This window comes from Oncorhynchus masou, chromosome 33 (genome assembly GCF_036934945.1).
Source record: "Oncorhynchus masou masou isolate Uvic2021 chromosome 33, UVic_Omas_1.1, whole genome shotgun sequence".
In the NCBI taxonomy this organism is placed as follows: Eukaryota; Metazoa; Chordata; class Actinopteri; order Salmoniformes; family Salmonidae; genus Oncorhynchus; species Oncorhynchus masou.
In genome coordinates, this window is record NC_088244.1 from 26,180,207 (window position 1) to 26,192,842 (window position 12,636).

The following is a 12,636-nucleotide window of genomic DNA, read 5'->3' on the forward strand; positions in this document are numbered from 1 at the left end:
AAACATCAAACATATACTAGGAAAACTCTTCACGTTTCAATGTTTTCGTAATAATGTCATCTATTAACCTTTAATAACCCAAATGACATACATTTTCATATTCCATCTATCGTCATGACCACCGTTGTGGCTGACGGAAACCAATGTTCCAAAGTCCCTTTATTTCATGTTTAATGTTCTGAGGCTGGTTCTCCATAGTAACAGGACAAAGGAATTTGTCTGTGGCCTGAGATTTACCAGGGGTGTGAGGGGTCATAAAACCCCCCACATCTTCAGACCCCTAGATCTCTCCTCCTCTGTTGGGGTTGAGAGATAATCTGTAGGGTTGTGGTCTCCTGTAACCTGAGCTGATCAGGACAGTCATGACACTGGGCTAGAACAAAACATGCACATGCTATGGCCCTCCAGAGCAACCCACTCTAAGGCATATACTCTTAAGTCCAATCCTCTCACTCAAAAATATTACAGTATGTCCCACAGCAGGCCATCTAGTCTAAGTATTTCCTTTCCTACTTCACAGGTGACAATGTTCTGACTGCAGTCAATGTGGCTCGAACCTGTGGGATGTTGGGCTCAAATGAGAGGGTGATTTTTGTTCACGCCACCCCAAAGACCGCCCAGTCTCTGCCCTCACTGCGCTTCCACCTGGGGGAAGGAGGGATGGAGGACACAGCTACACAGAGCTCCATAGACATGTACACTCAGGTTTGTCTTTACCTCATGCTAGGGCGATTCGTAACTTCCACTTAAGTCAAAATTTCACTTGGTCATTCATAAGGCTGTTACGGTGACCGTATTACCGCCACACCAGCGGTCACGAGTCATGATGACATTCAAATTCCATGTGACCGCTGAGTCACGATAATTAGGCTTCTGATAGTCATTAGTAGCCTACCAAACTTTCTAACTGCCTGGTACTCAGCACTCTATTGTCCCTTTAATCACTCTGACATCAATACAAATGTAATCAAAAACTTATTGAGAGCCCATGAGCTCTTGTTGTGCAACATTTCTATAGGCTATGCAATTGCATGAGAAAATGTGATGGCCTCTATTAAAAATAGGAGGATCCCATAAGCTTTCTATAGGTTAGGCCTACTATATTTATTTCTAAACTTTCCTAATATTAAGCACATTGCTTATCTTTACAACAGGAGTATAGCCTATCTGGCTGGCATAAAAATTAACCACGGAGAAAGCATCCTCCATTTGCTATTTAAGTGCATAGATGACATGTATTTTTTGCCCCTGTTTTGAGACAGGTGCATGATAATCGTCCATTCGAAATCAAAATGAATTTCACACACATTATTTAGTATGTGTAAAGATGAGATAAATCACATATATATATATATATATCTCACTTGGGAAATATGCCCAGAAACAGGCATAACTATTTTTTGGACTTTTACAAATCATCGTTGCGCACCACATGTTGCCTGGCATATACATTTTGATTAGGTTTGTATTACAACTAAAGTGGCCAAATAACTTCTTAAAATGAAACACATTAATCGGCTTTACAACGTGTGTAGAGCCTTAACTGGCATGCATACGCAGCATGTGAGTTTCAAGTTTGGGGGAGATTATTTTCACCATAAAAATGCACTACCTAATTGAACATTTGTGCTTATAACCTACTGCCGTGTCCACATTGCTGTGCTTATAATGTGAAGAAATGGCCTAATAGTTTATCAACATTTTGTGCTAAATGTTCTGAATTGTTGTGTCAGGCTCATTGCTTAAAACAGTTTTTTTATGCTAGTGGTTGTATTAATGGGGGATCCATCCCATCACACAACTGTCCCAGACTATGTTTGGAATATTTATTTCTCTCGCAGAATATAATTGGTCAACTTTTGTACAATGGAGGATAGTAGATTGACATAGGCTAATGCTTTTGCTGTTCATTAGGCCTACTCATCTTGTGGGCTGACAAAAAGTAAATGTGGACAGTTCTTCCAATATCTTCAATATGCACCTCGGAATTCGATAGGTTTCCTTCCCGATGTGTCAGGCTTCACTTGTAGCCTGTGAGAAAGATCCAATCATGTGAGTTAGAGGTGCTTCGGCACACAGTCGGGAGAAGGGAATTATTATATTCAGCCCAAGGGCACAATGGCCACTGGCTGTAAAAGGCATGGCTTTTCTTAGTGGCATTACTGCCACACAATTATACATTTTTTATTTTACCTCTATTTAGCTAGGCAAGTCAGTTAGGAACAAATTCTTATTTAGAATGACAGCCTACCCTGGCCAAACCTTAACCTGGATGACGCTGGGCCAATTGTGCGCCGCCCTATGAGACTCCCAATCACGGCTGGTTGTGATACAGGGTCTGTAGTGATAACTCTAGCACTGAGATGCAGTGTCTTAGACCGCTGTGCCACTCGGGAGCCCAAAGGGGATGCAGCCGGGAAATTTGAGGCATTATCAAGTGCTTTTAAAATTGTGAATGAGAGACTGATGAAGTGTGTACAGCCTGCGCATAAACAAAAGGCAGAGCTCATGCCTTTTATGCAACTTTTGTCAAATCATCATTAGTCGCCTCATGCAGCCTTAGAATGTATTAAAAAATCATAACATATAGGACAATATTTGTATCACAACTAAAGTTACATAAATAACTAAATTAAGCATATAGGAGTGCCTGTTTCTCTCCCTCAAATCGTTTGGAGAATATCCTTTCTATTTTATTCAGCTATGTTCAGTTGTTTTCTTCATACTATAAAATAATGCCATGGAATTCTAAGCAAATCTTGTCTGCTAAAGGAACCAGTGTAGCCATAGCCAAATTAGGGCTTAACATAAGGACAACTTAGAGTATGCTATTCTGTTCTTCTGAAATAGACTACATTTTCTTCATAACATGTTTCTTTAGACCTGTTTAAATAATGGATTTATTGTGATGGTGTAGGCTGTATTCCATGGATTTATTAGACTTTTTAAAATGTAAATGTTCCAAAGGTCTGCATCGGTGGCTTGTAGGCTATGTGTGGAAGCCAGGAGATGCTAAATGTGTTTATGTTAATTAACGGTCAATTACAGTGAGACCGGCAGTTATTTGCTTGACATTCACCGGCTGACAAAATTTCATGACCGCCACAAGTCTAGTCATGCATTGATGTCAATGGGAGACTAAGTGAAGCATTTTAGGAAGTGGAAGTTTGGATCCACCCCACTGTTCTTTCATGTTATCATTTTATTTTGAGACAGACCTATGCCTTGTGCCATACCTATTACGAAAGGTACTGTTTGTAATACTCCAGTTCATCGCCTCTTGCTTTCTCAGGGTCTGTACCAGGGTGTTATCAACTATCACCTGGCCATCAATGGAAAGTCCTTCTCCGCGCTGTGTGACCACTTCCCTGAGTATCTGCCAAAGGTGAGACCACCTTCCCATTGTCCACTCAACTCAACAGCCACCCAGTTAGCTGAATAGTTTTAACACACACTGGGGAAATGGTTCTGAAAGGTCAGTTATTGTGTAGAATAGACAATGCATTATGAGTGCGTTGTGTTTTCAGGTGTTGATGCGGGGAACGGTCTACGCACGGATGGCCCCTGAACAGAAGACTCAGCTGGTCACAGAGCTGCAGAAACTGAAGTAAGAGAGGGGGAACAGAGGTGGAAAGAACAGAGGAAACCAGTCAGGGAAGAAGAGGCCAGCCTAGAATGAGAGAGATGGAGGGTAGAGTCATGCATAGGGAAAAGGAGGAAGACACAAAGGAACTCGGTAGCAAATTAAGGTACATGAAAGGATAGATGGACAGACAGGCAGATTCTTCCATTGATTGGCTCTCTTCGGCACAGCTCTGTAGTGTGAAAAGGGAATAGTCCTAAGTTCTCACCCATTCACCCTCTCTCCCTCAATGTGTAGCTACCGTGTGGGCATGTGCGGAGACGGGGCCAACGACTGCGGAGCCCTAAGGGCCGCAGACGTAGGCGTGTCTCTGTCAGAGGCAGAGGCATCCGTGGCCTCTCCCTTCACCTCCAAGTCAGACAACATCAGCTGTGTGCCTCTACTCATCCGGTAAGGACACCACACTCTGTTCAAGATTAGCCTGACATCCAACAGTAATGAGTACTGTAATGTCAAAGGAAAAATAATATGTGCCGTTGTCATTCTTTTTAACAAGGGTGATTCTTCCTCTGTCTCACAGGGAGGGCCGGTGTTCTCTGGTGACATCATTCAGTCTCTTCAAGTACATGGCCTTGTACAGTCTCATCCAGTTCTCCTCTGTGCTCATCCTCTACACTGTGAGTTCTGCCAAGCTTATAGTGTTTCTTTACCCCTGGAAAGAAAGACAGGAGATATGCCAGATAATGTGTGCATTAGTTTGGAGGGGTTCATTGTGCATACTTTCTCATGTTTCATCGCTTTAGAAAAAACATGCTATAGTCTTTTAAACTTAATTATTGTATGTACAGTTGAAGTCAGAAGTTTACATACACTTAGGTTGGAGTCATTAAAACGTGTATTTCAACCACTCCACAAATTTCTTGTTAATGAACAAACTATAGTTTTGGCAAGTCGGTTAGGACATCTACTTTGTGCATGACACAAGTCATTTTTCCAACAATTATATACAGACAGATTATTTCACTTATAATTCACTGTATCACAATTCCAGTGGGTCAGAAGTTTACATACACCAAGTTGACTGTGCCTTTAAACAGCTTGGAATATTCCAGAAAATGATGTCATGGCTTTAGAAGCTTCTGATAGGCTAATTGACATAATTTGAGTCAATTGGAGGTGTACCTGTGGATGAATTTCAAGGCCTACCTTCAAACTCGGTGCCTCTTTGCTTGACATCATGGGAAAATCTAAAGAAATCAGCTAAGACCTCAGAAAACAATGTGTAGACCTCCACAAGCCTGGTTAATCCTTGGGAACAATTTCCAAACGTCTGAAGGTACCACGTTCATCTGTACAAACAATAGTACGCGAGTCTATAAACACCATGGGACCATGCAGCTGTCATACCGCTCAGGAAGGAGACACATTCTGTCTCCTAGAGATGAACGTACTTTGGTGCAAAAAGTGCAAATCAATCCCAGAACAACAGCAAAGGACCATGCTGGAGGAAATGGGTACAAAAGTACCTATATCCATAGTAAAAGGAGTCCTATGTTGACATTACCTGAAAGGACGCTCAGCAAGGAAGAAGCCACTGCTCCAAAACCGCTATAAAAAATCCAGACTACTGTTTGCAACTGCATATGGGGACATAGATCATACTTTTTGGAGAAATGTCCTCTGGTCTGATGAAAATAAAATAGAACTGTTTGGCCATAATGACCATCGTTATGTTTGTAGGAGAAAAAGGGGGATGCTTGCAAGCCGAAGAACACCATCCCAACCGTGAAGCACTGGGGTGGCAGCATCATGTTGTGTTGGTGCTTTGCTACAGAAGGGACTGGTGCACTTCACAAAATAGATGGCATCTTGGGGAAAGAAAATTATGTGGATATATTGAAGCATCATCTCAAGACATTAGTCAGGAAGTTAAAGCTTGGTCGCAAATGGGTCTTCCAAATGGACAATGACCCCAAGCATACTTCCAAAGTTGTGGCAAAATGGCTTAAGGACAACAAAGTCAAGGTATTGGAGTGACCATCACAAAGCCCTGACCTCAATCCCATAGAAAATTTGTGGGCAGAACTGAAAAAGCATGTGCGAACAAGGAGGCCTACAACTCTGACTCATTTACACCAGCTCTGTCAGGAGGAATGGGCCAAAATTCACCCAACTTATTGTGGGAAACTTGTGGAAGGCTACCTGAAACGTTTGACCAAGTTAAGCAATTTAAAGGCAATGCTACCAAATACTAATTGAGTGTATGTAAACTTCTGACCCACTGGGGATGTGATGAAAGAAATAAAAGCTGAAAGAAATAATTCTCTCTGCTATTTTTCTGACATTTCACATTCTTAAAATAAAGTGGTGATCCTAATAAAGTGGTGTTCCAAATTTTTACTCGGATAAATGTCAGGAATTGTGACAAACTGAGTTTAATGTATTTGGCTAAGGTGTATGCAAACTTCTGATTCAACTGTATCTAACAGGCACAACATTTGTCTGGATCTGTAGAATGCCTTGGAATGTTATTTTACCATCCCCCACCTATAGCATGTGTTGATTCTATTTTGTGTACCCCATTCAGGAGAAGACTAACCTGGGCGACCTGCAGTTCCTGTTCTTTGACATGGTCCTGGTGACGCTGCTGGCTATCGTCATGGGGAAAGGGGGCCCAAGCACAGAGCTGCACCCCCAGAGGCCCCCAGCCAGCTTGCTGGCGCTGCCAGTCCTTGCTAGCCTGACGCTGCACACCCTGCTTCTCATCCTGGGCCAGGTGTCTGCTCTGCTGATCACCACCTCCCAGGACTGGTAAGAACCATTTATGAATAGTGATTATGATCAGCTAGATTTGTATAGCACCTTTTAATACTGTATAATATTTAGGGCTGTCCCCGACAAAAAAAATAAAAAATTATGTTAGTCGACCGAGAGCCATCTGTTCGATTGGTTGACATTTTAAAATGTGTATTTTTCCATATTTAGACACAGCCTATGTTTGAATTAATCAACTATATGTAGGTTACTGAGCTTGTTAAGACACAAACCTTTTGCATTTGGAGTGCCAAGTTATCGTACCAGTTCTACTGATCTGTGTGCCAGTTATGATTTTCATATGCACATTTCCGTGGAACAGTTTAATTTATAAAGTTTTCATATTTCAAAATCAAGGTCATATGGTTCATTAAAATTATATCTAAATGAAAATTATACCAATGTAAAAATAACTTCTATTGCCATTGCCAATATGTGAAAATAGCCTACATAAAGCCAACTAATAAAAAACTTGCAGCCCGCAGGTAGAAAATATTCAGATAAATATCCTATAAATCACATTGGCTACGCATGGCCTGTCTGCAAGAAACCTAAAACATTGTATCAACTATTGTATTAACTTGGTCTAGTGGGAAGCTTGTGCTAGCAAACTTGCAACATTGTAGAAAATATTCTGGGCCCTCAGTTTCCAGCGCCAGTGAGCTCCGGACAGACAGTGCAGTAGGCTATTTAGCGCAAGGGATACGAAGTAATCCGGTATGCCTATTTTATGACATTTCCACCAGATCACAGCACAACTTTTTTCCCCTTTCATGCTGAGTGGTATTTGAAAGGGAGAGTTGGAAAGATTTTTCAAATAGGCGATGTTGAGGAACTATTGTCAACAGGGCCGGCAAAAATCTGCCACCCCCCAATAGGTTTGGCGTTGGGCCAATTTATTTCTCAGCTAAAAGTTGTAGGAACAGAAAATAATAGCAGCCCAATTAATAGGCCTATGCTACAAATTAAACACAATTTTTAACACTTCTGGTTAGTAGGCTATATAATCAGTTCAATGTCAATAACATTGACATTAACAGCCTAATAACAGTCTAATATCTTCAATCTGATTACATTGATAAAATCACCAAAAATAATTACATCTTAGACATCCCTATGAATCTAAGCATGGCATCTTTCTACCCAGACAGAGGCTGCACTGACACAGAAAACTGTAAGATTCAACTGCTGGCTACTCGTCCGTTGTATAACCCCAAAACACAAGTGCTTCCCTTAAAGCTGCCTGGGTTTAAACCAACATCTTCTCTTTCCAGAAAGAGAAAAGCTCAATTAATAGGGACAGAATAGCAAAGTCAATTTTATTTTTCTTGTCTCCTCGATTATTATAGGCTGCAGTTTAACTTCAGATTGTCATAGAGAGGAATCAATATATCCCCATATGCATCAGAGTCACATCTTTCACGGGCATTTTAGAGCTTGTCTCTACCATAAGGCATCTCCAGGTTATTAAGCATAGCTATAGAACGCTTGATATCTGGATACGTTTTATTTTATTTTGACAGTATTTGGCTATACAGACATCTATGAATAGGATAATTGTGTCTGTCAAACAGGTAGGCTTACCACTTATTTTTTGGAAGATGAAGAAATAGGCTCCAATTATATATGCAATTCTATGTTTATGCCCATAAAAATGTTTGGTGCACGCGTGCATATATAGGAGGTCCCTTACCAGGCAGAAGATCATTTTACTTTAACCTCTGTGTTGGGGAGTTACAATGTTGCTATCACTATGCAACCTACTACCTATAGTAGGAAAATGAGTTTCTTAATAATAATATCCCACCTGTTATCTTGGCACGACCCCATAATTGTTACAATTACAATAAAAAATAACACTTATATATAACATATTTAACATACAGTTGAAGTCGGAAGTTTACATACACCTTAGCCAAATACATTTAAACTCAGTTTTTCACAATTCCTGACATTTAATCCAAGTAAAGATTCCCTGTTTTAGGTCAGTTAGGATCACCACTTTATTGTAAGAATGTGAAATGTCAGAATAATAGTAGAGAGAATAATTTATTTAAGCTTTTATTTATTTCATCACATTCCCAGTGGGTCAAAAGTTGACATACATTCAATTAGTATTTGGTAGCATTGCCTTTTTTTTAAATTAAAGACTTGGGTCAAACGTTTCAGGCAGCCTTCCAAAATCTTCCCACAATACGTTGGGTGCATTTTGGTCCATTCCTCCTGACAGAGCTGGTGTAACTGAGTCAGGTTTGTAGGCCTCCTTGCTCGCACACGCTTTTTCAGTTCTGCTTTTCTATTGGATTGAGGTCAGGGCTTTGTGATGGTCACTCCAATACCTTGAATTTGTTGTCCTTAAGCCATTTTGCTACAACTTTGGAAGTATGCATGGGGTCATTGTCCATTTGGAAGACCCATTTGTGACTGAGCTGTAACTTCCTGACTGATGTCTTGAAATGTTGCTTCAATATATCCACATAATTTTCCTTCTTCATGATGCCATCTATTTTGTGAAGTGCACCAGTCCCTCCTGCAGCAAAGCACTCCCACAACATGATGCTGCCACCCCAGTGCTTCACGGTTGGGATGGTGTTCTATGATCTTTGTCCCTATGTGCAGTTGCAAACTGGAGTCTGGCTTTTTAATGGCGGTTTTGGAGCAGTGGCTTCTTCCTTGCTGAGTGGCCTTTCAGGTTGCGTTGAAATAGGACTCATTTTACTGTGGATATAGATACTTTTGTACCTGTTTCCTCCAGCATCTTCACAAGGTCCTTTGCTGTTGTTCTGGGATTGATTTGCACTTTCATCTCTAGGAGACAGAACGCGTCTCCTTCCTGAGCTGCATGATGGTTGCGTGGTCCCATGGTGTTTATACTTGCGTACTATTGTTCGTGCCGATGAATGTGGTACCTTCAGGCGTTTGGAAATTGCTCCCAAAGATGAACCAGACTTGTGGAGGTCTACAATTTTTTTGATTTTCCAATGATGTCAAGCAAAGAGGCACTGAGTTTGAAGGTAGGCCTTGAAATACATCCACAGGTACACCTCCAATTGACTCAAATGATGTCAATTAGTCTATCAGTATCTTCAAAAGACATGACATTTTCTGGAATTTTCCAAACTTTTTAAAGGCACAGTCAACTTGGTGTATGTTAACTTCTGACCCACTGGAATTGTGATACAGTGAGTTATAAGTGAAATAATCTGTCTGTAAACAGCTGTTGGAAAAACTACTTGTGTCATGCACGAAGTAGATGTCCTAAGTGACATGCCAAAACTATAGTTTGTTAACAAGAAATGTGTGGAGTGATTGAAAAACAAGTTTTAATGACTCCAACCTAAGTATATGAAATCTTCCGACATCAACAGTATATATTTTAATATTCCTGTAGACCTGTAAAACAGAGTAAGATCATTTGAGCTTTGGAAACAAGTGCTTTCATAAATGCATGGTGGGCGTTATTTCGCTGGAGCAGGGTAATATAAGCTCTATGTCATTGACCCAGCCTTAACGAATTTAGTTTATTTACATATCGAATTTGATTGTCCAACATCAGTTTCAGCATTTATTTATTTTGGCTCCGCTTATATTGGCCTCTTTCCTCTGCTGTGGTGCTGCATTGCAGTCAGTGATGTTTTTTCTCGTTAGCTGTCCAAGGTCCTGAAGTCAAATCATCAGAGTTTGCTTAGACACCAGCCTGATATCCTGCTCCTTCTACCTCTGGAAACTATCTAGGTGGTCATGCAACTTCTCATGTGAGTTGAGGAGGCGGAAAGCTTCTTCCAATCCCTGGTTCCATCCCTGACCAGCGTAGATCTCCGTGAATGGCCGGGCCTTTTAGGCTTGTCATTCTCCACACTGGTGGATGTACATTGCTGTACACTGATACATTTCACCAGCAAATTTCTTTGGTTTAGAGATTGTGCCTCTTTTCTCATTTTTTATTTTATTTTTAATATTTGCTTCCTGATAGTTTTTGTCTCTTAGACATGGTAGCAAATAGTTTAAAATCTCTATAGATTACTTTTAGTTTAAATTATATCCACTAGTTGTAGCTAGCTAACGTTAAAAGGCTAGGTTATGCTACTGCCTTAATCACTAATTGTTTGTCACACACAACACCCCCCAAAAAAATACAATAATTTAATTGGCAGATTCATTTTTAATATTTCACAATTGGATAATCCCATATAAACATACACATCACCATAGCTACCAATGATAGTGGGAGTGAACTTCTGGAGAAGCGGGAATGGGGTGGGGACGGGAACTGCAGCAACGCTATGTTGGTGGCTGGGGTGCCGCGGGCGGTGTAGCAGCTGATCAGGGGCGCCGGAGGGTGGCAGCCAATTGTCAAAATTCCACCCCAAATTCAAGTGCCGCCATAGGTGGCCGCCTAATGGGAGGGCCGGCCGTGATTGTCATTATCAATGGATGTAAAAACAGACTTTGTTTACTTGCTGTTTGATGCAAAGAGAAAAATACTTTGAGAAGCTCCACAGTGATGGTGAGTTAAGAAAATCAGAAATAGTATCAGATCCCCAAATGGGTACATTTTATAGGCCTACATTTGCATTCAGGCCAGGTAGGCTAGTCCTACTTCTATATGCGTAATCAGTAGTGTGTCCTTACTCAAGATTGACAAGAGCACCCCGAACAAAAGTCAATGAATAAATTCACAAATGGAATGAAATAAACAAACTTTTCTCACAAGTGTAGCCAAGGTTGTGCACTCTGCAAACAACGTGCCCACTCCAATGGCAACGGCAACGGTAAGACTGTAATAATAATATATTGAATGCATTAACAGAAGTAAACCAAACAAACATTGTAGATTAGGAATTAACGGTAAATGTTCTACTGGTGATACTGGTGTGCCATCACCGCAGCCTCCGCAATAGATTCTGACAGGCGTGAATCAGACAGTTGTTGTCTCGTGTGCCATAATTGTTTTTATAAACATTTGCCACTGCTCGACTAAAAACAATCTTTATCGACCAACAACCTATCAATTAAACAATCAACCAGTCGACTAAATGTGGTCAGCCCTAATAATATTAGTAATTAGTGTTGGGGGATCAAAACAGTATCTCAATGTAATTTTTGCCGATTTAAAAAAATAAAAATATACTGACTCCACTTATCGATCCTAAAAATAAAATATTAGTTTTAATAATTGGTAGGTAGTTAACGTTAGCTACCTCTAGTTTAGTCGGCTGTACCTGCTCCAAAACTCGTCCTATAGCTTGTTCTTTATGTTATTATTAAATAGTGAGCCAACGTGTTTTTGCACTTATTTCCATGGCTGGAAATATTTTTAAAACAATTTTTTTAATGGCTCTCTTGTCCATGAGGCAGACATAGTGTGCAATATGTTTGGAACATACAATATGTATTAGGATTTTATTGGGATTCTATCAGCACCGAAGTATTGTGATGTCCCTGACAATGTCCCGGGGCGGCAGGGTAGCCTAGTGGTTAGAGCGTTGGACTAGTAACCGGAAGGTTGCGAGTTCAAACCCCCGAGCTGACAAGGTACAAATCTGTCGTTCTGCCCCTGAACTGGCAGTTAACCCACTGTTCCCAGGCCGTCATTGAAAATAAGAATTTGTTCTTAACTGACTTGCCTGGTTAAATAAAGGTAAAATAAAAATTCCCAGCCCTATTCTTAAAGACACAGAATAATGTTCTGATGTTTTGAGGAGGGGAAATTAAGGAGTTCTCATTGGAATAGATCCTTGAGAAGGACCAAAGGAATATTAAGAAGGGTGTGACTCAGTCACATTGAGGTTTAAAATTATGTACAAAAAACACAGCAGCTCAATGACTTTCAACAAATGCAGTGCATTGTGGGGGAATGTCTAGGTAAATTAATATGAATTATCCCTCTCATCCATCCTTTCAGGTTTGTTCCTCTCAATTCAACAATGTCAGGAGCAGCGAACCTGCCCAACCTTGAGGACACCAGTGTGTTTGACCTGTCGGGGTACCAGTACATCATCATGGCAGTGGTGGTGACGAAAGGATACCCCTACAAGAGACCTCTGTACTACAACGGTGAGGCACCAACCAAGGTGCTCCAGACATATCACATCATTCTTTGTGGGGTTCGGTAATATTGTATGAACATGCCTTGCAAATCAAAGCCACAAAAAAAGCACCTGTTGCTGGGTCTCCTTTCCCCTCCTTGACATTCATGCAGTGTGCTGTAACGGATAGTTTAATTGATTGGTCAATTT

At 40.7% G+C, this 12,636-nt stretch overlaps 1 protein-coding gene across 2 annotated transcripts in view; it reads left to right on the forward strand.

Moving 5' to 3' along the window:
• Positions 1 to 12,636, forward strand: part of atp13a2 (ATPase cation transporting 13A2) — a 36,108-nt gene that overhangs the window by 17,575 nt on the left and 5,897 nt on the right. For both annotated transcript variants that reach the window (XM_064957013.1, XM_064957014.1), the window contains exons 21-27: positions 521 to 705; positions 3,293 to 3,385; positions 3,528 to 3,607; positions 3,881 to 4,033; positions 4,164 to 4,260; positions 6,171 to 6,394; positions 12,303 to 12,454. In XM_064957013.1, coding sequence (XP_064813085.1) covers positions 521 to 705; positions 3,293 to 3,385; positions 3,528 to 3,607; positions 3,881 to 4,033; positions 4,164 to 4,260; positions 6,171 to 6,394; positions 12,303 to 12,454 — 984 coding nt within the window. The remainder of the gene's footprint in view (positions 1 to 520; positions 706 to 3,292; positions 3,386 to 3,527; positions 3,608 to 3,880; positions 4,034 to 4,163; positions 4,261 to 6,170; positions 6,395 to 12,302; positions 12,455 to 12,636) is intronic.